The 25,253-nt window shown below is 42.0% G+C and overlaps 1 protein-coding gene across 5 annotated transcripts in view; it reads left to right on the forward strand.

Annotated features, from left to right (window-relative positions):
* The first annotated feature begins 2,213 nt into the window (after positions 1 to 2,213).
* The window catches only part of ALKBH8 (alkB homolog 8, tRNA methyltransferase), a 52,004-nt gene continuing 28,964 nt past the window's right edge, over positions 2,214 to 25,253 (forward strand). The window contains exons 1-7 of one of the 5 annotated variants that reach the window (XM_087759028.1): positions 2,214 to 2,249; positions 7,863 to 8,003; positions 11,798 to 12,038; positions 13,104 to 13,235; positions 14,112 to 14,207; positions 15,611 to 15,715; positions 18,841 to 18,911. In XM_087759028.1, the coding sequence (XP_087615154.1) occupies positions 7,872 to 8,003; positions 11,798 to 12,038; positions 13,104 to 13,235; positions 14,112 to 14,207; positions 15,611 to 15,715; positions 18,841 to 18,911 (777 nt within the window). In that variant the 5' untranslated portion in view covers positions 2,214 to 2,249; positions 7,863 to 7,871. Of the gene's footprint in view, positions 2,250 to 2,892; positions 3,004 to 4,036; positions 4,181 to 7,269; positions 7,350 to 7,862; positions 8,004 to 11,797; positions 12,039 to 13,103; positions 13,236 to 14,111; positions 14,208 to 15,610; positions 15,716 to 18,840; positions 18,912 to 25,253 lie in introns of those variants that run through there. The other 4 variants (XM_087759026.1, XM_087759027.1, XM_087759025.1 and 1 more) reach the window with 4 other exon arrangements.

The following is a 25,253-nucleotide window of genomic DNA, read 5'->3' on the forward strand; positions in this document are numbered from 1 at the left end:
TGTGAACTATCTTGTGGATTAGTCAGTGCCAATGTTGTTAACCATAAGAGATGTATTTTTATTTGTGGTCAATAAGCACTGTGGTAGCTGTAGGAGGAGTCTGTACCCGTGTTATCTAGCATGAGAAGGGACTGCACAGTGCTTCAAGGCTTAAATTATAAAGGGAATAACAGTTCTGATTTGACCAAAATAAGGTTGTATTAAAACCCCCATAATCAGCCTTTAACTGTTTTCCTTTTAACTGGTGAATGTTGTTTATGGAAGTAAAATCTTTATTCATTTACAAAGGCAATGTTATTGCAATATGCATCACAAATTTTTGACCAAGACTAATCATACAGAGATATTTCAAGAAAAAAATACACAGTGAGTCTGTTCTCCTCCAGAAAGCAATTTTCAATATAATAAAGCAGAATAAACCCAAACGGTGACTGGCGAACACAGGGTCAGGCAGCTGCCAGGACCTGTTGGTTTGTGCTCTGAGATGTAACATTCCACTAAGCCTATGTTCTACTGCTTACCTACCAATGATGCATCCCAGTGGGATAAACCACACATGGACAGCCAAGTAGAAGAATGGAGAGCCCACATAATCAGGGCTTTGAACTAGAACATGGGCACTTAACAGAAACAACTTTTGGGCAAGTATTTTCCTGCCAAAAGGAAAACAACATCCTGCCAGTCTATGTTTTTCTCACCCCTCTCCATCCCCCCTACCATGAGCTGGGTGCCCACAATGTCACCCACAGCTGCCCTGCTCGAAAAGCCCAATCCTCCTACATCCTCTGGCTCTGGCTTCCCTTCCTGGTGGCCTGTAACTGGGGGCAGTGAATCAGCTGAGAGGTCTTCATGTCTATGCTGATGTGTCCAAGAGTGCGCTGTTAGTAAGCAGTTAAGAGAAGTCAATCCAAGAGCAGAGCGGATATTTAGGACAGGAACAGGGTCAGTCAATGGTGAAGACATGTCAGAGAAAGAAAGGGCTGTCAAGAGCATGTGGAAACAGCCAAGTGAGTAATCTAGTGCTAATGGATTAGGCTATGAATGAGGACTTATTTCTCTTGTCAGAACAAACTGGTAATGAACTACACACTGATTTCATTAGAATCATCCTTTCAGTAGCATTCAGGTTTGGTGGTTTCCAGGGCTGAGGGCCTCAGAGAATATTTTAACAGAGACAGGAGTTGTTGATGTTGCCTGGTTGTTCTTTCCCCTCATTCATTCTGACTTACGAAAAGACCAGATGATGCTAATGTTTAGTGTTCACAAAGGTTAACAAGCTTCCTGCTATACACTTACTAGGTAGGCAGTTAATATGCACACTGTACGTATGAGAACACTTAAGCAAAAGATTTGTGCTATCACAATACCTTGCTACCCACTGTGTAGGTCAAAGACGTAGAGTGATGTAATGCCACAAACTGCGGTGGAAGGACAGAAGTGGGACCACCTTTCTAACTACCTTCACAAGCTGGTGGATGTGCCCCACCAGCCTCACATCCTCGTACCTCTGGCACATGGGACAGCTGTGTCCCTGGCTCAGGGCATGGTACATGATCCAAGGGAAAGAGAAAAACATTTTTTTTTCTGGGCAAGCACAGCCCTACCTAACAGCATGGGTAGACTCCTCCAGAGTGTGAATCTGGGACAAAGCTGAGGAGCTGGGTTCTGACTGCAGGTTTACAGGCTCATCAGTCACCTTTCATACCACCCACGTGGGAATCCCATTCCTAATTGATCTTGAGAAATGTTAAAAACCCACAGGAGGTAGAGGGAGGAAAAAAAAATCAGCTTGGTATTTAAATAGAGAGAGAAAAAAAGATAGTTTTTAGGTGATAAGCTACAGCTTATTTGTCAGGTAAAGGCAGAAAAAGTAGGTAATGCTGAACTTCAGTATTTTGGATAAAGAAGGGGGAAAGGGCTGTGTTCGTTTAGGGGCATAGTATGAAGCTTGATTAGTCTATAGTGGCAGAGAAAAATGACGGGGAAAGAGACTTACATGCTCCATCTCTGATTTATGGGATCACTTTCTCATGCAGGGAGCCAGCAAGCTGCGGAGATGCTTCCTTTCAGGGAGGCGCAGGTTGCTTAACAGCACAGGTTTACTAAGCAGCCTCAGCAGGGTTGCTAGCGAGCTGAAGAGTGGCGTGAGGAAATACGTACCTACGACCAAGAGGGCTGGTCTTCACGTGGCCTTGGCTGCATTGGCATGGTTTTACCTTCCTCTGCCCCTAGTGCAGGGTGTGCCAAAGGTAATGTGACCAGTGCTGCTGTGGTGGTGGCCTGTCTAGGTGATGGACGATCTCTTGGGTTGAGCGCCTCGGCCTGGGGGAAGGTGCCTTTAATCTGCCGTGTGGATGTGGCCGTTTTGGGATCCCCTGTGCTGGAGAAGGCTCTGCCCTGAATTGCCCTCAGTGAAAGAGCAGAGCCAGGCGTGGGGCTGAGGTGGGGGCTCAAACGTCGCTTTACTTCTGTTGCGGATTTGGAAGAAGACTTTATTGATGGTAAGGAGGATGACAAGGAGCAGGCTCTACCCGGAGATAAACGACGGCAAGGGGAGGGCCTGCAGGCAAGTGAAGCCGGGTGGCATTTGGGTGAGCAGAAATGAGGATATGGAACAGTTGCAATAAGCGTGCGTCCAAGGTGGGAGGCTGAAGAAGGCCGCTTTCTCCCCCTCGTTACACCGCAAGTTCCCCTCAGCGCGGCGAGCACAGGCCCGGGCCCACCCGGGCACGGACCGGCCTCCTCTGAGGCACCGCCTGACCGCGGCCCCGGGACCCTCGCCGGCGCTCAGGAAAACCTGGCGCAGAACCGCGGTTCGTGACGGACAGGCCTCCCCTCCTCCACCCCGTGATAACCGCGCAGATGTTTTGCCTCGGAAAAGACCTGCAGGTGATTTGCCGCCCGGCCGGCAGCGAGGGCCCACCCGCCCGGGGCGGGGCGCCGCCATGACGGGGAGGCGGTGGCAGGCTGCCCGCCCGCCCCAACATGGCCGCCTCCAGCCAGGTAACGTGCCGCGTCGGCGGGTCCCGGGGCTGCAGCGCCCGTCCCGTCCCACCCGGCTCCCGGCTGGGGGAGGGAGAGAGAGCGGGTGGGGCCCCGCGGAGGTGTCGGAGCGCGGCCGGCCCCTGCCGCGGGCTTCCCTCCCCGCCGCGCCGCCGTGTGCGGGGGAGCCGAGCCCGCGGCGGCCTGGCCCTGGCCCTGGCCCTGGCCCTGGCCCTGGCCCTGGCCCTGGCCCTGGCCCTGTTAGGGCGAGGTGGTGTGAAGGGGGGGGGGCAAGGCCAAGTCAAACCCTGCGTCTGCCTCACAGCTTTTGCACGCACCCGCCTCGTCTTTATTCATGGCGGAACAGCATGCGGACATACCTGTTGTTACTCCTGTTATCGTTATTATTTTTAACGAGTGCCCGGAGCTCATGAATCTGAGGGGCGTCGGTGGGAGGTTTAGGTGCTGGCCGTCACTGGCAGAGGTGCGGTGGCGATAACCCCAGGGAGGTACCGGCGCCTTCAGGCCTGTTTGGCCAGTGCTGGAACTCCTAAATCTCCCCACCAAAACTCCTGAATTTTAATTTTTTCCACGAGTTTTGATGTCTGTGTGTATGCAGCGTCTGTATACATATATGTTTACGTGTCTGCGGCACAAAACCAAGCCGAAACTGAATAACGAACTGCCAAAGTTCGTAACTGAGCGTGGTGCTCCCTCTGCTGAGCGCTGCCGTTTTGCTCCACTTCAGAAACGATGCACTTTAATTTTCAGAAGTGGCTTCTACAGCAGATAAGGTTCCCCCATTACATTAAAGCTTTACATTAACCTTTGTAGTAATGTCAGGCCAGTTGAGTGATGAGCTAGCCTTGCGAGGGGAGACTGTTTAGGGTATTTTCAGGAGCTACTTTTTTTTTAATACTCGTGAAAGGAGGTGATAACAGCAACGAATAATGCACTCCTGCATGCTTTTTCTTCTATAGTCATGTTGGCCTTTGTAAAGGGGGTGTGAGATGCTACCAAATAAAGTTTTCCACTTCTCTACAGTTGAGTGTGATTCTTTAACTCGGAAATCGAGGCAGGCTGATGGTTTCCGTGCCTGCAGAATTGAACCTTGGATAATGGTGCAACAGACAAGGCAGAGGGTTTAGCCCAGCTCAGACAGAGACCAAGGGAAGGTCCTGCTGCTTCAGCAATGCAGGTAATGCTGTTCAAGATGCCTTCAGAGGCCAGAGGCATCTGGGTGATGTTGGCAAGCATGACACAGAATGTAGAGAAGGTCCTAAGCTTCTTGAGCAGCAGGTGGAAGGCCAGGCAGTGTGGTGTAGGGCATCTCTGCCAGTTTTAAATGCTACTGGTTAGGCAGCTGAGTCACACCTGGTCTGCCCCTTGCTCTGTTGTTTAGTTCAGAGGTTATGAAAGGATGGAAAGTAGTCTTTCAACTTCAATTTCTGTGCTCATTTGCCTAATATTGGGCCGTGACTTCTTGGCTTTTGCCTGGAGAATGTGGGAGTTTATGAGGACCTGACTAAAGGCCTGACTAAACTCGGAGCTGCTTTACCCTGAATCAGACGGAGTCTTCCAGTGTGCAGAGGTGTAGGTGTTACGGGAGAGGCCTGAGCCTTTCAGTTCAATACCCATTTCTTCTGGCTGGGCCTGTTCTGCAGAGGCTGCATGACAGTGGTCTGACTGGTGTGGGTGGTGTACATAGCCTCCATGCTTTTCCGTCTGAACCAGATTTGCATGGTTCCAAAGAGAAAACCCATCCCATACTTTTATTCTCTTTCTGTAACCCCACCTCACCAAATCAAAGATGTGTCTCTCCTGTACTTTCCTGTGAAGTAGTTTGAGACCATTTGTCCCCCTCCCCAGAAGATGAGGACCTGCACATGGGTGGTCTGTAAAGCTATTGGCCTCTGTTCTCCTGTGTATGGCAAATAAAGTTGGGCAGGCCAAGCCTTTTGGACCAAATCTGTTAACTGGACAGGTTGGTCATGGTAAGCTTGCTGAACAAGCCTGCAAATCAGATGAATCATGGTAAGGATAACCCATTAGATGCACTTAGGGGAATGTACTTGATGTAAACTTTTCATGCCTCTTTTCAGGAGACTCCCCCCGCTCCCTTCCATTTATCTTTTGTTGGTTTTTTTTGTGTCTTGCTGCACTTTTTTGGTCTAAGCAAGTTTGAGATTTCTTGATCATTATTTAACTAATGAAGGTTAAGGAGACTGTTGCCCTCTGTGCGTTTAACCCTAGTTGGAGATTAAGTGAAGAATCCTCAATAAGAAAACTATTTTGAACTGTTTGTCTTTAGAAGCAAGTGTGGTTTTGTCAAAGAATGAACTGTGGACTGTGTGTAGGTCTGCCATCAAGAAGGGAAAATGATTATTTAAGAAGGTACCAAGAGATTCAGGAAGGGAAGGGTGAAAAGCAGAGTATAAAATATGCAAAAAGCCCTTAGCGATTGGTATGGCTTTGAAGGGAAGTGGGAGACAGTTGCTAAGAAATCTGTAATAAAAAATAATTTTACGGAAAGGAAGATTCCTTTATAACCCATTGATCTTTTCAGCCTCTACACTTTATGTTTCTGAAGTCTTGTGAAATAATTATTTCAGTAGTCTCCTCCTTTTTCTGAAACTGTCCTGTTAAGAGTTTTGTCACTAGTGAGATTGCCTTCTCATTTATGTTGCCTCAGTTGCATGTTAGCATGGTTATGCTTGAATTAGCTCTGAGTAAGAGCCCCTAGGAAAGGGCAAGAGTCTAGTGGTGGTAGGATGGATCTTGGTGCTGAGTAATTTATTAGGTTTTTTCATCAGGCTCAGATGTTAACGTGATTTTTGTGTGGTTAGGATAGTCAGTGTAAAAAAAATTGGTCAGGTCAGTGTAAAAAAAATTGAATAATGCTGTTTGGCTAGGAGCTCGGGGTTCAAACTGTTACGGCCATGCATGCGCTATCTCAAACTTGATAGCAGGCATCTGAGCCTGTTTCAGGATAGAATTGTTGGAGCCTACTATGCCAGTAACTTGCTAGGCTTGCTTGAATTTGTTGTTGCCAATTCATTTTCTTTGACAAGTGTTTTAATTCATTTGAGGCTGCTGTAAAACCAGGTTTGGGAGTGAAAGACCAAGGGTAGTAGGAAGAACCAACAAATGGTGAGGAGTGGCAAAAGACTGAGTATTTACTCTGCTCCTTTTTGGAGGATTAGAAACTGTTATTTCCACTGGGTACTTTTGCCATTCTGATTCACTTTAAAGATTTTTCTCTTTCAGTGCACTTAATGGTTTTGCATGTTGATGATGTTAATGCTGCAGCAGTCACAGGGAATACATACTTAGAGCTCCTATGCAACTCTTTAATATTTTTATAACAATTTTACTAGAATATTTGCATTTGTTTAAAAGAAAATATTTGCTAAGTCATTCAATACATAGTTGCATCAAATACTAATATGATTTTTTTTTTTTTTTTACCTTTGCAATTTTCCTGTGTTTTGTAATATTATCATGATTGTGTCTGCAGTTTAGGTATTGGGAGGCAGCTATGCAGTCTTGCAAGCCAGAAGGTATGGAAGTGGATGATTGACTGTTGAAGCAGTTGACACATTTAAATAAGTAAATATAGTGGTGATTGGCATAGTTGTTGTGTTGTTTTTTTTTTTCTTAAACAGAAACAAAAACATTTTTTGAGGTGAAGAGAAGATGAGGTGAAAGGATTGTTATCAGATCAATGGTAATAAAAGAATGGAAAAGGACAGACAACTGCAGTTGAATTGTCTACCTGTACTGTTAGGAGGATTTCTGGGAGAGAAGAAACCCCTAAAATATGAGTAAGGGATTATGCTATAGGGAGAGAAAAAGAGAAGGGCAAAGTCTAGCCACATCAATGTCTGAGAGCTTTGTCATAGTCTCAGGTGAGGTCTGGACTCTTCCTTTGGGTTTGAAGGAAGGGGGAAGGGAGAAAGGAAAAGAAGGTAGGCTTGGAGGGATGTAGGAAGGTAAGGTATGATCTCAGTATAGTGGTAGACCAGAAGTGGCAAAAGATGCAACAAAACCTGGAGAAGGCCAGTGACCCTTAAGTAACTCACTGGTAGGTAAATGCTGCGTTGCCACTAAATTCAACAGTTAATATACATACACAGTTTTCCATTCCTTCTCATGAGAGGAATGTCATTTGCGTGAAGCTTGGCCTTGGGAGATGTGCTAAATAAGGTGTGGAGCATCCTGGTCACTAGTTCTTGGACGTCTAAGTATTGAACACACTTTTCTACTCTCAAAAAAAGCAATTTTTGCCAAATGACATCCTCACTTGAAAGTGGCAATTAGGAAAAAGGAGCCGAATGGGGACAGTTCATCTCCAACTCAAGCATTCGGTGAGGCATGAATAACTTAGAATCTAGCATGATACAAATCTCATGGCAGCTCCACATACATTTTTTCTCTTGTTCTGCTCTGGAGAGACTGTAGAGAGAAGGAAATTAACTGAAACTACTATGTGAAAACAGGAGGGGCAGCCAGGTTAAAAACTGCAAATGGATGTAGTCATATTGTGAATAAAGGAGTGAAGAGGAAGAGAAAAACTGGAAAATGAAATCTAGCATCATGGCAGACTTTATAAGGCTTTATTTTGGGGAGGGATCCTCCTAATAAAAGAGAGTTTAGTAACAAAACCAGAGATGGGGAAAACTGTGCTATTGACTGAGGAAGAACGTACTTTGCAGACTCAGTTTTGTCAGCCCCAAATAATAAAATCTGGATTATTGGAAGTCCTATATTCTATCCTAGTGCTGACATATGAGTTGGGGAGGCTATCTCTCTAGAGCAGACTAAAGTATTTAATTTTTCAAGCAGGACACTTACTATCTGTTGTTACTTCTGCTTCCCAGATCACCAGCATGGAAGTTAAAACCAGCGAAGATCATTTGAAAGTCCATAAAATGAAGAAGAAGGTATTGAGGAAGCAGGTCAGAGCTCAGCACACATTGATGAGACATGAGGGCATTGAGTGCATCTCCCATGCTACACAGGTGACTGGCAGTTCTGATCTTGGTGGTGGTGTGAAAATGCTGCTTATCTGTGTTCTGGTCTCACATAGGCTTTGTCTAAAATGCAGTTCTCCAAAATGCACTGCCTGAGATTGAGGGTTTTCTGTGCCTCTTTGATTTCAAAGCAGAACTGTACTTCACCAGTTTAATGTCAGTGGAGAGACTTTGATGGTCTTTGGATAAATTTTGTTCTTTTTTTTTTTTTTATCTGAAATAGTAGTTGCTTGGGGTGGGGAGGAGCAGGAAGCATGGGAAATGTTACCTTGTTGAAGTAGATAAACTTCTCTCTCTGTGTGTGATTTCTTTTCTTCTCTGGCTTTTAGCTTTTGTATCTTTCTTTCCCCTGTACTTCTCTAACAAGTATGATTTGTCTCGTTTAAACTCCCTGTTAAAAACATGTCTGTCTTAGAAATCTTTTCCACATTGTTTTATTCACCTAAATTGATTTAGGCTGTAGTTCTGTGGGAGTTGAACTGATTGACTTGCAGCTGTTGAAAAGGGGACAACTTCCTCTTCCCTTGCACAAGGGTGACAAGATAGGAGGGAATTCTGCTTTCTTAGAATGCTCAATGAACTTTACCTTAAGCCACTTTATTCCCTAACCTAACAGAAAACTACTCAGCTTTTTGATCTGTAGTTTTCTGCCACAGTAGAGAGTTACGGCAGATCAGATGGTGATCTCATAGATACTGGTGTAGCAAAAAGTGATAGGACCTTGCAGATAGAAAGGGAAGAAGTTAGTGAGTTTATAATTTCCCTCCGTCAGTTGTGGGGAGCTGCTAATAGCTTGAAACACTATAGAGCAGTATCGTTTACTCTAGCCTTGTTCATCTTCATCCTGCCAATTCTCCCCATTCAAATATGGAAACATCAGTTAGATCTTTATACTTATTTTGTAACAAAAACGGGCTTATTATTCACTCAGATTTCACACCACGTGGGCGTATGCTAAAATGACCCAGCAATCTTTTGTATATTGTAAGCTCTTTGGAGCAGGGACTGTGTTTTTCTAGTATTCTTGGAAATGGATCTGTAATCTGGGACTTATTCCCTTCGACACTGCCCCAGATACCAAATTATCCATCTAATCTAACCATAGAGTAATTTTTGGGTCCAGCAAGATCCTCATCGATGATAGAACATTTGAATAAGTGTTGTACGAAATAAAATCATAGTACTAGTGATAAACTTGTGTCAAGAATACAGAAAATGCTTTCAGGCTTTGTGCAAGAGTCTCATTATATTGAAATTGCTCAGTCAGGAGAACATGATCAGTTGCTGTACATGGTGGTGTTGTGTAGTCACCGTCTTTGTAGATGAAGAGCCTGCCACCAGTGAAAGCACTGGTTTGAGTCTCTGCGTTTCCTCTACACGCATGGGCTTCTCCATCATTGTGGTGAATGGAGTTAAATCCAGTTGGCGGCCAGTCACAAGTGGTGTTCCCCAGGGCTCAGTACTGGGGCCAGTTCTGTTTAATATCTTTATCAGTGATCTGGATGAGGGGATCGAGTGCACCCTCAGTAAGTTTGCTTACAACACCAAGGTGGGTGGGAGTGTTGGTCTGCTGGAGGGTAGGAAGGCCCTACAGAGGGATCTGGCCAGTCTGGATCGTTGGGCCAGGGCCAACTGTGTGATGTTCAACACAGCTCAGTGCCGGGTCCTGCACTTGGGTCACAACAACCCCATGCAATGCTACAGGCTTGGGGAGGAGTGGCTGGAGAGCTGCCTGGCAGAAAAGGACCTGGGAGTGTTGGTCAACAGCCGGCTGAATATGAGCCAGCAGTGTGCCCAGGTGGCCAAGGCAGCCAATGGGATCCTGGCTTGTATCAGGAATAGTGTGGCCAGCAGGACCAGGGAGGTGATCGTCCCCCTGTGCTCGGCACTGGTAAGACCACACCTCGAGTAGTGTGTTCAGTTTTGGGCCCCTCACCACAAGAAGGACATTGAGGTGCTGGAGCGTGTCCAAAGAAGGGCAACGAAGCTGATGAAGGGTCTAGAGCACAAGTCTTATGAGGAGCGGCTGAGGGAGTTGGGGTTGTTTAGTTTGGAGAAGAGGAGGCTGAGGGGAGACCTTATCGCTCTTTACAACTACCTGAAAGGAGGTTGTAGCGAGGTGAGGGTTGGTCTCTCCTCCCAAGTAACAAGTGATAGGGCAAGAGATGGCCTCAAGTTGAGCCAGGGAAGGTTTAGATTGGATATTAGGAAGAATTTCTTCACTGAAATTGTTGTCAAGCATTGGACCAGGCTACCCAGGGAAGTGGTTGAGTCTCCATCCCTGGAGGTATTTGACAGATGGGTAGACGTGGTGCTTAGGGACATGGTTTAGTGGTGGACTTGGCAGTGTTAGGCTTACAGTTGGACTTGATTATCTTCAAGGTCTTTTCCAACCTAAATGATTCTATAATTAATAACATTCCAGAAAATAACAGTAATTAATAATATGGTCCCTTTGAAAAATGTGATCAGTAATGGACAGCCTGATGCAGTGCTAAGAACAAGTGTTAACAGAGCCATTGCAATAGGCATGATCACAGCAGTACCTCAGGCGTGCTCACTATATATATATATATTTTTTTTTTTAAAAATAATCCTTGTCTTCCTTTTTAAACCTAATTTTCTGTCTTTTAGAGAAGTTAAGTGGTATCATTTGAAACAATTGAACACTTTACCAGCTGCCTTCAGAAAAGGTCATAGAACATTCATAGACTTTAGAGAAAAGATTGAAAGCTTTCTGAAAAGGTATTACATGGAGTTGATCTGAATAAATTGTTGCTAGCTGTTTGGAGTCACCAGGGCTCAATCAAAGCTTCAAGGCTGCATCCTCATTTGGTCTTAAAAAAGGACTTAAACTTCTTTCAACCACCATGATTAGATTGAACATCCAGTTATGGCATATAGCTAGATGTCAAAAGAACTTGTTAATTTATTTTGAAAAGGCCTATGTATTTTCAAAGGGTATTTCTTGAATAATAGTCCTTTGAAAAGTTCTGTTTTGCTGTTTCTTCTAATATTTGGCAAACCAGCAACAGTCCTCACAGACTGCATACTCCTTGATAATTTTGGACATAAATCACTATGAAAGCGTCAAATGAAGCAGTTAGGCATTGCGTATGAAGTAAGCTGTGTTAACTAAGGATAGGACATAAATCTCTTTTGTTTATAAAAACAAGAGGGAGAATTTTCAGATAAGAGTGCTGGAGCAGAACTAGATGCTCTGTTTCTAGAGGCTGCTGCTTTTTTTGGTGAACCTTGTGTATGGAAGACATGAGGTGGGACTGGGAATATCAATCTCTCTGCTTGGAGAGACTGCTTGGCAAAGATGAGAAAACCTTTTTTAAAAAAAGAATCACAGTCTTCAAAGTTTTTTTCTGTTTATTTTTGTTACTGGTAACAGGTCTCTGGAAAAATACCATTTTAGAAACCTCCAAAATTATGTGTGCCAGTGTCACTGTTTGCCTGCAGTACACTTGACGCACACATACTGATTCAAAGCTCAAGTGCTCTTTTAATAGTAACTACACACATTAATTTAGGAGGTATCTCTGATAGAGGTTGCAAGCTTTTCTGCCAGAATATATGTGCTGGGCAAACAAAGGTTCCTTTAGCCTCATATACCAAGCTCATTGAAATGTAAATATTTTGTGTGGAATACATAAAAAAGTACTCATGGGCTTACTTAGTTTTCTTTATAGAGCTGCTCTCTTGGTAGAGTGTTAGTTTTAAATGAACGAACAGTAATCACTAATTGTCCTTTTTTTAAATTCCTCTTCAATTAGAGCCTGGTTATTGCCAATGCTGGTCTCGGTAATGGGATGAGTAGACACCAACTGCTCAGGATAGTAGAAGAATATGGATTGGTAGAAACACTCTTAATGCCACCGAATAAACCATATTCATTTGTGAAATATGGGACAACAGAAGAAGCCAAGAAAGCCTTTGATGCCCTTAATGGAAAAGAAGTGACACTGGAAGACTTTGGCCAAAACATTGTTCTCTATATTAATTTTGTAGAAAAAGGTATAATTTTTCTGCTCTCCCATATATCCAACTTCCTGCATACTGCTTCCCTTTGCTTTTACTTCCTAGGTTGTAAATATAGCTAAAAGCACATTAGTCTTCGTAAGTAGACACAGAGAATGAAAGCCAGAATCTAAAATTCAGGACATAAAATAATCTTTGTTCCTTGTATTTCATGGTAAGGTACTCTAATTTGAACTCCTTTACTTGGAGGCAAAAGGAAAAAAGGATTTAGGTAGTTTCTAGACCATTCAATACTGCACATGAAGGTTTTGTGATTAAGGAGCTAAATTGGGACCCAGGAGATCTCTGGACATTTCATTGGATTTCTTGTGTGACCTTAGTCTTGCGATCTCTGTCTCAACTCCAAGAAGTAAAATAGGCACAATAAGATTTCTGGCTTTTTTCCCCCTTCTCTCCAGGCTTTTTTTATGGCTGACTATAAGCTCTTTAGTACAAGAACTGTTGCTCTTTCTATGAGCTTTTACAGTGTCTAGTGGAATGGGTTCCTGGTGTTGGTCTGTACATTCTGCCAGCGAATAGCTTTTCTAAGCTGTAAGGACAGCCAGCTGAATGTCCCTACATCACCAACATTTTGTGTTCACCTAGGTATTGCATTATGCTCCTTGATATTTGATTACAGACTGCTTCTTTGGACAGAGAGAGTAATCTGATGATTTGGTAAATCATCAAAGTTATAGAAAATTAAAATGAAATGCAGGTAGAATCCTGAAGTGATTGGGAAATTCTTGTTACTGTTATTTTGACAGGAAAATCACAAGTGGTTTTGCGTTTGAATAATGTGGAATCTTGTTGGTCTTATGCAGTAAAATTTTTAGAAAATGCTTTGCATGATGCAAAACTTGGGCCTTATCCTGTTTTGTCATGCCAAAAAGGGATCATTCATTCACCAAATAAGACCCCAATGAGGGCTCCATTGTATCATGAAAGTAAATATTTCTACAGCTGTACTATATTCTCATACATAGTAAATATCCCCATAGGGAACACATGGTTTTATTTTCTCTGAACAGTGACAATATTCACTTTTTCCATACACCCTAGTTTTCTGGAAGAATGCTGTTCCTCCAAGCTTGCCTCCAGGCCTAATGGTCATTGAAAAGATTATTTCTCCAGAGGAAGAAAAGAGAATGTTGGAAAGTATTGACTGGACAGGAGATGAAGATACTCAAAATGGTGGGCAATACCATAGAAATCCAGACCTTCCATACTTTTATGCTGTTTTTTCCTACAGTTTCAGTTTACAAGAAGTCTACATCTTGGTAAATGCATTGTTTGAAATCATTGTGTACTTAGTATTTGAGAAATTGGGTCTTATATTGCAAGTGATAAATGCCTGGGGGCAAGTGGTCTGAATTGATATTCTGGTATGGATTTACTTGAATAATACTCCTGCATCCAGGAACAACTAAAGTCTTTTTTACGTGTCTTATGCCAAGCACAAGACTGTTCTGTGAAGGTTACTCTTGTAATTTGATGTCCAACTGAGGAGCCGTGTCTTCTCTTAAATCAAAAAGAAGTCAGTGAGAGACACGTTCTGGATGCTTTTGTGCTTTCACTTGAGCTTTGTGGAGTTAAATCTCTTAACAAATTAATTGCTCTTGGAATTCACTTCAAGGTTTCTGTGTAAATTTTGTTCCTTGGAAGAACACAAAGGGTTATATTGACCTTAGCTAACATGTAACTTGGTAATTGGTGAAAGTGAAGGATCCTGCTGTATTCATAGGATATTAATCAAGTGGAAGTTCAGAGATCAGGGCAAGAATAAAGATGCATTAAACATGGCTCAAGAAAATTGGTACTCTCTACTTCTTTCATGTACAAAAACCATCAGCTTGACTTCATACAGCCGTGAATGTGATGCTTGATGCAAATACAAAAGGTAATAAGGCAGAAGCATGTGCCATGAAGAATAAGGGTTGCACACATTGTTTCCACTGTTAATTAAAGAATGTTTAGATTTAACAGGTCAGATGGAATAGGGAAGCATAGCAAATTGCCTATACTGTTTTATGTAGTCTAGTCTTACTTTCAACTTGCGTGTTTTTACAGCCCAGAAGACTTTAAAGCATAGAAGAGTAAAACATTTTGGATATGAGTTTTGCTATGATAACAACAATGTTGATAAAGACAAACCTTTACCTGGAGGTGAGAACTTCCCTATTAAATCATACTTATTTCTCACTGATGTTTGAACCATTATATAAAGCCTTTAAGCCTCACTGAGATATGGATGTGAGATTCTAATTAAAGGAGAGGTGAGATTCTAGTAAGAGGAGAGCCTTCACTGTATCTTAAGCACACACCAAACAGTGCTTCTGAATGGGATTTATTCCAAATTACTGTGAGTGCTTGAAGCTTGCTTTCCAATCACTTGCAGCCAGGGATTGCTGCCCTTTGTTGAGGTCCAGTCAAATAAGACTTTTGTGATTGTAATTGTCATTCTTTTTTAGCTTTGTTTCATAAAACAATTATGTGTTACAAATTATGTGTTCATTTGTTTGGGGATTGTGACGTATATTGCTGTGTATATTTATCTTGACTAGCTTGAAGCTTGCTGGATGCACACCAGAATAAAATTCCCTTTGGAGTGAAAGCAATTTTGAAAAGGTTTGAATAACTCTTATTTGGAGTTGAGAGCTGTGAGTCAGAGCAAAGTGAGTCATCTTATAGTCTTAGATTTAAAAATAGTAAAATAGAGGAGTTAAATTCCTGTAAAACTTGAAGGTGTTTAAGGTGGTGCATGTGTACTAGGGTGGATGCGGCTTCCAACAGGAGGATTCTGGTTATGTTGTGGTTTTAGCAGTGAAGCTATATAATCATAAAAGCATTGGTATTTGAGATGTTTTCTGGTCTCACAGCTAGAATATTTTATGTGTGAGAAAAGCATAAACACTTCATTGGGGGAGAAAAATTGAAAAATAAAAATCAATAGTTTCATGAAAGGGCTGTTACTAACATGTTTGTGTGTATTACCTCCAACAGAATTTTACAGTGAAGTCCTCAGGTAAAAATAGCAAACCAAAGATTCAGTGAAGGACTGTAAATTTCATGCCTGTTTCAAAACCACTTTACCTTCAGCAGATTTTTTTGGTGATATTTAATCTAACTCAGTAACAGGTTTTTAGGGGCTAAATTTTTTTAGAGAGCTCTCTGCACAACTTCTGACTTTCTGCATAATTTTGCTTCTTGACTGCAACTTTTTTACTGTAGTTGGTGGAAACTTTGCCTCTGATTTGATATGCTTTAATTATGTGCAGATAGTGCAGTCTGCATTTGTAAGGAGTGGACCTGATCTGCTTCTGAATGCAGAGGCTTTGGAGGAATGGGCTTTCTAATTATGAGATGTTATAAATATATTGGACTTTCAGATCAGGCCCCCAGCTGTATGTGTTACAGCAAATGCAGAGTGATCATTATTGACGGTGGACTTATGTATCTATGAAGCTGTTTCTGTGTATTTTGTCCAGTTATTATATTTATTGTAAAAAGAAAGGATAAAAATATCAAAAGCTATCCTGTTTTGCTTACAGTTTTGTTTCTATAACTAGGTCTTCCTGAAATTTGTGACCTGTTCTTGGAGAAGTGCTTGAAGCAGGGATATATCAAACATAAACCTGATCAACTGACTGTAAATCAGTATGAACCTGGACAAGGTAAGTTTATTTGTCCTTCAAAAATTTTGAGCTCTTTAGCTTATGTTGTGATTTAACCCTGATAAGCAACTAAGCACCACACAGCCACTTGCTCACTCCCCCTCATTGAGATAGGGGAGAAAATGGGAAGGATAAAAGTGAGAAAACTTGTGGGTTGAGATAAAGACTTTTTAATAAGTTTAAAAAAAAAAAGGAAAGAAAAGGTAAGCAAAAAGGAGAAAAACAAGTGATGCAAAAAAAAAAAAACCCAGACAATTGCTCACTACCAGCTGATGGATGCCCAGCCAGTCCCTGGACAATGGCATCCCTGGTAAACCTCCCCCCTAGTTTTATTGCTGAGCATGATGTCATATGGTATGGAATATCCCTTTGGTCAGCTAGGGTCAGCTGTCCCAGCTGTGTCCCCTCCCAACTTCTTGTGTACCCCTGGCAAGAAAGGACCTGGATGCTGTGTAAGCACTGCTCAGCAATAACTAAAACATCCCTGTGTTCTCAACACTCTTTTCATCACAAATCCAAAACGTAACACCATGCAAGCTACGGTGGAAAAAATTAACTCTATCCCAGCCAAACCAGTGCAACTTAACTGAAAACCAGAAGGAAATAGCATCTAAATGTGACATGGTGTAGGGACAGGATTTAAGCACCTGCTTAGCTTATTTCCTCTGTGACCAGGAATGCTTTGAATCAAAACTGAAGTCTTCATACTGGTTTGTGAACCCCGGAGCTTGTGTTTAGAAGTACATTTCTTGATACTACTGTTATGGAAATTGATGGTGTTTCAAAGTCCAAGGCCATAACATGGAAACTAAACATAAAAAGATACAGGAATAAATGGTCATATTTGGTTTTGTACTCAGTGCATTCTTTCACTCCAGACTCTTCTTGCTCTCTGTACTGTGCATACAGTCTCCAGGAAATGGCTCTTGCTGTTATATTATATATATATATAATAGAAAAATATATATATTATATGATATAATGTTACTATATGTGATATATGGACTCTTAAGTATGATGCAAGCAGTGTTCCCTTATCTGAGGAATAAGAAATTATTCTATTTCTATTTCTGTTTCTATCTTTCCCAAACTGGAGACATACAAAGAGAAATTTGCTTCTAATCACACCTCTAAAGAATAAATCACATGCTGTGCTTTTTGCTAAGGTCAGTCATCAAGGCTAAGTATCTGTCTTCCTTTCTAGAGTAGATATTTCATTTGTCCTTAGGAAGAAAGGACAACAGCTTTCCTTTCAGAATTAATGTCTGACAGCTAATACAGTGTCTGCCAAACAGGGGTCTGAAAAGCTGATCCTATTTGTTTATGTATCTGACAACCTGTTAAATTGATACAGTCATGTACTTCTGGCTGGGACATCAGAGGAGATTAGTTACGATTGTAGATGTCTGTCAAGAATAGAAGCAGTTTTTAAAAAAAAAAAAACAAAAAAAAAACAACCCCAAAGCAAAATACCTTTTCTTAAGTGCAAATTGTTAGGATCTGAATGAGCGGAGAGTGCCGTCAGATTAATACCTTCAGTATCTGTGTTCCAAGCCAGATTGTCACTGGAAATTACACTTGAGACTTTAAAAAGTGACTGATGACTTTGGGTATCTAAGCTGTAGGGGCCACACTTAAGACACATTAAATTAATTCCTTTTTGAGAGCACTTTTTTCATTCAGGGTCCTAATAATATTTAAAGTTGTAGATTTATACTTGAAAGTTCCCATCCACTTTTGAATGCTTAGATCTTGTACTATGTGCTGCATATATGGAGTATGAACAGCAGGTGGGTAGGTCACTGTGGTCTTGATTGAATTGTCTGGGTGATGCGGAAGAGAGCAGTTGATGTTCTCCTGTTGCGTAGTGAATTGCACTCACTTCAGTGCGCATCTGAAGGCAGAGTTTCGGTGCTTGGTACTAAGGCAAAGTTATGAGCAAACACAGATATGTCTTTGGTTTTCAAGTCTCGCTGATTTTCTATCATTAAATATTGGCATCATAGAACACTTGTATTGCTTTCACTGAAACTAATGGAATTCAGAATATTTACATCTGGACGTAAAATCTGGCGTATAATAAGGATACGTTATAGGGCTGACTGTCACTCTTAGGAAAAAAATGTTTTCAGCTCAGAAATTTGATGGTGTCCAAAATGAATGTGGGTAGAGCTTTTAATAGCAAACATAACTGTTTTGGTGTGGATCACATAGGAGTTACTCTATCTGTCTGGGCCTGCTCTGGTGCCAAAGGAAGGCATAGTTGCAGTTCTCCCGAGCTGTCTGCTGGCCTTGCTCCATTGCTGGCTACAGTTCCCCACCATGCGGTGAGATCTTGCTGTGGCATGCCCACTGCTGTTTCAGCACTTGGTGTTGAAATGCATGGCATGAGCTGTGCGGAATGGCAGTTTCTTTCCAATTAGCAGATCTGAAAGAAAAATTAATAAAAAAATTGCTGTCCCTTTGGCAATTCTCAACTACGTGTGGTTACTAATCCTCACACCAACCGATATAGTACCCAGGGGTTAGCCTAGTATGTGGAGTTCTCCTGGGACCTGCAAAGCAGAGGCAGGGTTTGACCCTGACAGTGTCTGCATTTGTGGTGGTAGGTCCTAATTCTGAGGCTGAGACCCTTAGCGCAGTCATTTGCTTAGCAATGGAAGGAGTATTTGGGATGACTCCTTCTCTGGGAATAAAGAGAGGGAGAAATGCATGATCATGGATGAACTAAGGCCCAGAATCGCCTAAGATAGCGTAACTGTTAGTGCTAAGTGCTAAGCTGCCTAAGGGGAGAGCATAGTGATTTCAGGTGCTCTCTGCAGCAAGGAGAGCATGTGGAGTCTTCAGAGGGTAAGCGAGGCCTTTGGGTGCTCTGAACTGTCTTCTAGATATTGCCACTGATTATACAGGATACTTGTGTTAACTGTGTGCATCTAATCTGGGCATGTAAATCAGACAATTGTCCTGAATTTTTTTGGAAGGTAACTCCCTCCTTTATCATAAGTTTTGTTTGTTCAACCATACATCCCAGTTTTCTATATGGACGTCCATGGAAATATAGCTTGCTAACAGAGATACCACTCTATTATTATTATACTGACTTTTTTGGTTTTTTTCTTATGCAGGAATTCCTCCTCATATTGATACGCATTCTGCTTTTGAGGATGAAATAATCTCTCTCAGTTTAGGAGCTGAGGTAAACTTAATGTTTGTATGTGTTTTGTTAATGCTTTACCGGGAGCTTTCATTTTTCTATTGTTTAATACAAGTTACTTTGATTTTCCATTCTGACTGCTCACACTTTTGAGTTTAATACCAAGCATGTAAGGTAATGTGATATACTAATTAAATAAGTAACTGCGATGTGATGTTGTCACTGGAAGATTTGCCAGTGATATCAGTGATACCCTGTTTTTAAATCTTAGCATCCAGTTCTCCATCGACCTTCCTTCTTTTCGTGTTAATCTTAGAAAGCATATCACTCCTGCTTATGTTTCTATTTCCATTTTTTCCTGTGTCATCCCCTGTTCCCTCTGGTTCTCATAAGCCTCCCTTTATTTTTATATTCAGTACATTTACAGTAGGCTAATGTAGATGTATTACCTGTAGAAGGTCCACTCAGAGTCTGAACCCTACTGACCTAGTTGTGGTGCAGGCAGGGGTAGACTCTGATCTCACGAGCTTCCAACATATGCAGATGATGTAGACAAAGAGTGGGAAGGGAAATGGAAGAACAGTGGACTGGCACAAAGTCACGTAACATATCAAGAGTAGGGCTGAAAACAGTCCATATCATCTAGTCTCAGTGCTCTGATTAGTGTCTTTACTTTTACTCTATTTGGATTTATCTGCTGCATCTGTGCCCATCCATGTTTTACAAATTTAGTGTTACTTTCTCTGCCTTAAGCACTACTGCAGCGAGTCGTTGCTACCTGGCCTTCCCATCTTCCTACACATTTCTTGAGATTGTATTCTACACATCTGCAAGGCCTGCTTCCATTGCTGTCTTGGGCTTTTTGTGACAGAAGAGTTACATCTATTGCTGTGTATTCCCATGGTAGTCGATAACTAGAAGCTGAACAAGGCTAAGGACAAGTTATTGCAATCGGTAATAAAGGTTTGACTTTTGAATCTTTCTGTTGAAAAGCTATGAATGGTGTATGAGAATGATCTAATCTTCTACTTGTTTTTTCTGGCAGTGGCATGTAGATGACACAGATGTGTGTGGTTATAGAGTTGTACCTGTATTACCGGTAGCGTTCTTCTGTTACAAAACAACTTTGATTATTGCTCTCAGTTTGTCTTACTCTTTAGGCAGAGAGAGGAGCATGGCTGGATATTCTGAGCACTCACATTTTTTGAATCTTTAGTCTGTGCTCTGGCATCGACTTCCTTTTCTTGCAAGTTGTGTAGTGCATGTGGAGCTCCTGGGACTAAGTGTGAGTCTAAGGAAGGACAGCTTTTTCATTAGCATCTGTGGCAGTGGCACATCTGTGTTCTTGGTCGCTTGAAAAGGGGGTATCAGTGTTGCCAGTCCTCTCAGCCTGACCATGGATGTATTTGTCCACCACTCACAAAAGCATCCACTGGAGCAGGAATGTCTGGGATTAGTTGTGAGGGTGGCATGCACAGTGGCAGTAGCGTTCTTACTACTTTTGTTTTGGAATCTCCCAATCTAGGGGCTACTTCCTCATGTGGCTTCTGCACTTAGCCTTGTCTCAGAGATAGTGTGTTCTCCTCTGTTCAGCTGCAATGTTGTCTTTAACAGTGCCAACACCTCCATGCTAGGTAGCCCATGAGAATGTCCATTTCTTTCATGCAGTTTCTCTAGGAGAAGGGCTCTAACTGATCTTCTGTGCAGTTCATCCATCCTAAGTTTTATTTTTCTAATACATGGTGAGTATTCAGGGCACCACAGCAACAGTAGATGACCCCAACTTACAGCTGTTCCTATTCTGATCTTGTAAATAAAAAAAAAGTTATTTTATAAAAACTATATTGGTGCTGTAATTTCAAATGTTCTGCCTCAGTCTGCAGCCCCATGCCTTCTTACCCTTTCCATTTCAATTAAAAGGCCGACTCTGGCACAGATGCTCTGTTATCTCATTGATGAGGCACCAGAGGCAGTGCATTTCTGGATGATCATATTACAGCACACCTTTGTGATGGTCTCGGAGATGACCAAAAGCCAGAGTGATTTTAATCACCTGAGAAATACAAACCTTTCTGGGAAGTGGACTGCCTGGAGCATTATGATGCAGTTAAAAATTGGAATGTGTACATTTCAATCAGGGAAACAGCCAGACTTGGGCCATTCCCAGATATTTCAGGCATAGGCATTGGATGCGGTCTGTTAGATAGCTCCCAAGTTTCAGTGCCTTTTCCTAATGAGCCATTAATGCACTTTTCAGGTGCAGGCAATCAACGCACACATGTAGCAATACAAGCCAGTGGCCCATGAAATCCTGCATTATTTAATGGCTTTTCTTTTTGGTACTTTTATAAGTTTTTATGATTTCTTTAATGTGTTTTTGTGCACTTAGCTCTTCATCTGATTTTAAAATGTAAGTATCAGTTGTAGTGATATGTGAGTTAGCTATTTTAGGAGTGAAGCCCCCTACTCTGTTCCTATTAAAGCTTACCATGTACAAAATTTACACACTCTGATAATTAATTGGAGTTGCATATACAGCAGCAAATTTTGGTATCTGTCTCTTCTCTATTCTTCTCTCTGTAGTGTGACTATTTTTTTTTCACCTGAACAAATTACATAATGGAAAACATACATAAACGAAGTCGTATGTCTTTTCTTTATTCTTCTCAACAGTAAATGCACACATTTAAATAAAAAGTGCCGTAAGGAGATAATCTTGCAGCCCAACTAGTTCTGTATCCTATTTTGGAAGTTGGCTAACCAGACACTTCAGAGGAAGAAAGGAAAGCAGAATGCCTCATATGGTTTATTCTTATACTAAGTCATGGAAGGAGCTTTTCTTTTGATTGTTTGTATGCTTGTCCTTCCAGGATCTGAGTTAGGCAGGTTCTAGTAACTAGTAATGTTTTGGCTTATGAAAAAGAAGTCTGTGGCAGAGCAGGGAACTAAACACAAGTGCCTTCCTAGCCTAGTGCCTCAGCTATCAGCATAGGTTCTCAAACTTCGTGTATCATCTTTGCAGAACCATAGAATTGTTTAGGTTGGAAGGGACCTCTTGAGGTCATGTAGTCCAAGGCCCCTGCTCAAGCAGGGTCAGCTAAAGCAGTTTGTCCAAGACTTTGTCCAGTTGTGTTTCCAATATCTCTGCAGATGGAGACTCCAGAACCTCTCTGGGCAACCTGTTCCAGTGTTAGACCTCCCTCACAGTAAAAAAAAAAAAAACAAACTGTTTTCTTGTGTTCAGATAGAATCGCATGGGTTTTAAATTGTGCCCATTGTCTCTTGTCCTGTTGGTGGACACTACTAGGAAGAGTCTGGCTCCCTCTTCTTCATTCCCTCCCATCAAGTATTTATACACATTGACAAGCCATCTTATATGAGCCTGAGCCATCTCTTCTCCAAGCTGATCAGTCCCAGCTCTCTCAGCGTCTCCTCATATAGAGATATTCCTTAATCATCTTCATGACCCTTGCTGGACTTGCACATATCTTTCCATATATTTCTTGTAGTGGGAAGTCCAGTCCCAGTACTGGACACAGTACTCTAGATGCATCCTCACCAGTGCTGAGTAGAGAGGAAGGATCACCTCCCTTGACCTGCTGTCAGTGCTCTTCGTAGTGTAACCCAGGAGGCTCTCGGCCTCTTCTTCTGCAAGAGTACATTACTGGCTTATGTTCAGCTTCGTGTCCAGCAGGACCTCGAGGTCGTTTTTGGCAAAGATGCTTTCTAGCTGATCAGCCCCCAGCATGTAGTGATGCATGGGGTTATTCCTGACCAGGTGCAGGACTTTGCACTTCCCTTTGTTGAACTTCATGAGGTTCCTGTTGGCACCAGTTCTCCAGCCTGTCCAGTTCCCTGTGAATGGCAGCACAACTGTCTGGTGTATCAGCTGCTCCTCCCCTTCTGTATTGTCTGTAAACTTGCTGAGGGTGCGCTCTGCCCCATCATCCAGGTCATTAATGAAGATGTTAAACAGTGTGAGCCCCAGTATCAACCCCTAGGGTACACCACTAGTGACATGTCTCCAAATGCACTTTGTGCCACTGCCATCTTCAGTCGTACCTTGCAGCCTAAATCAGATGATTGAGAATCAGTCTTTTCGTCAGTGGCGAATGAGTTTACCCAGTAACAAAGCACTTTGTAATATTTCGTTAGGGGAATCATTTTAAGTCTAATTTGTTTCTGCAAACTTGATTTATGTTGAAAAAGGAATAGTTATTGGCATGTGGTGCATATGTTAATTGTAAATAGGAACAAGCAATCTTGAGAAGAAAATACGGGCATGGTTCTTCACAACACTGCATTTGTCTTGCATCAGATAACCTACAGCAATCCAAGTTCTTAAGCTTGCCTGCAATGAGGCAGAAATGTAGGTGTGAGATTCTCTTTCCTATGTCAGTCACATGAAACAGCTTTGTCAGGAGGCACGGAGAAACCAAGTGGCTCCATTTTGTTCTAGGTGGTGCAATACGTTGTGTTTGGGAGAGTTTACAAGACAGATTAAACTTAAATTGAAGGAGAAAAATCTCATTATTACTTTGTACTTCTGCTTTGCTTATAAAAAGCACTGAATAGTTTGAGGGCAAAGCAGTGAGACATGTGATGTGCCTTGTCCCATTATACTCCAGGAAAAGTGAGGGTCTCAGGCTAATCACTTCTCTGTTTTTGACCCGTTTCTTTGGCATCTCCTGTGAAACTGCAGAATAAAGTGAGACTTCCAGAATGTCCTGTGGGCTTGTAATGGCATTTTATAAGTCAAAACATTCACCCTTTCCTTACAGGAACTGATACACTGAAAATATTAATGAATATCAGTTTCAGTGTTGTCTCATTGAATAAAACTTTAATTCAGAAGTTGTCATAGTAGGAGAAGAAAGGCAGTGGGGTAAATCTAGTTCAGAGTGATTTTTATTAAGGTTAATGGCAAACCATATGTCCTGTGTCCATGAATTTGAATGAATTATGCAAAACAGGGAACAGTCCTTTCTGTTGAAAATTTTCTGTATTTACTTGAGTTAGGTGTTATTTTCAGTGCCTCCATTTGGTGTCTCTAAAGATACATAATTTTACAGCGTTTCATCTTAGGAGCCTGGCCAGGTTTGCAGCTGTCTCAAAAAAATCCTAGTTAAAGCCTGTGTCAAATTTTCTTTTGCAGGTTTGCAGCAGGAGCTTGATCAATATTGAGATTTCTGTTTTTCCACTTTTCCTAATTTGCCATTTTACACACTGTCATGTAAGCCTTGATTCATTAGAATTTTAGAAATACGGAGGTCGCACTTCTATAATGAGTTAAGTAGTGCTGTGAGAGTATCCAACCCGTAATAGAATTTTCCCTTCCTGGCTGCAGATCTTACCCGTAGTAAACAGCTAGTGACACCTGCAGTCCCTCCTCATCAGCTCTGCCCCGGTCTGTCCAAGACTGCTGTGGGGCACCCACTGCCCCATGCCAGAGGATGAAGCGCAATCATAATTTTCCTGAAGGTTGTGTTGTGTTGGCACCATACTATGATTTATGTTGTTCTGTTCCATTTTCTTAATATCCAGCCCTGATGTGGAAGCCCCAGGCTTGTCATTCTCTTCTCCTCAGCTTCTGCTTTCCCTCCTTGAGTACCTTACTCTGCTTCCTACCCCTGTGCTTTGGCCCAGCAGAAGGCTGGTATAAACAGCTGTGTGATGATCTGGTTAGGCTCCTGACCTAATGTCTGCGACAAGGAAGCTTCAGGGTTTTGAGTCAGATTTGTGGCTCAAGGTTAAACAGTGGGGCTGTGTGTGGATCATCCTTGACCTCTGCCTAACTTCTGTTCATCTGAACACATATTCATCATGTCAGCCTGCAGATATTACGTGCTTTGATCTGTAAAGAAAAGCTGTGACTCTATTAAGCCTTGAAAGCAGAGCAATGTTACAAAGAAAAACTCCATCAGATCTTTTGAAAGGTGTATGACCGATGGTCATCCTAGAGCTCATAGAATGAGGTACGCTGCTATTACTCATCTCTTAGGCTGATAATTGACCATTTTTTCCTGCACTTTTGCTTCTTATCTGTTGGTCTATTTCTAAGCTGTCTTGGTTAACAAACAGAAATCTGTAGCTGCTATAGCAGCAGCTGTTTCTGTAATAACTGCTTGAGAGATTTTATCCGAAGCCTTTAGGAAGTCTAGATTGTACCCAGCCTTTGACCATTAGCACCTGTGTTATGTCTTGTACGAGCTTTAACAAGGTAGGCGGGCACTGGATATTGTTGTGTTAACTTTGTGGTCCCAGTCTTATTTTGCTTATCTTGGTTAGTTGCTGATTCAGTTTAATTTACTGTTTACATTTGCATTGCTTTATTTTTCTTTTAAGGGAAGGGAGAAAGCATCTTACCTTTTTAAGGAATTATTC

Source organism: Nipponia nippon, unplaced genomic scaffold (assembly GCF_047370975.1).
Source record: "Nipponia nippon isolate SJK-2023a ecotype South Korea unplaced genomic scaffold, ASM4737097v1 scaffold_2, whole genome shotgun sequence".
NCBI classification, from domain to species: domain Eukaryota; kingdom Metazoa; phylum Chordata; class Aves; order Pelecaniformes; family Threskiornithidae; genus Nipponia; species Nipponia nippon.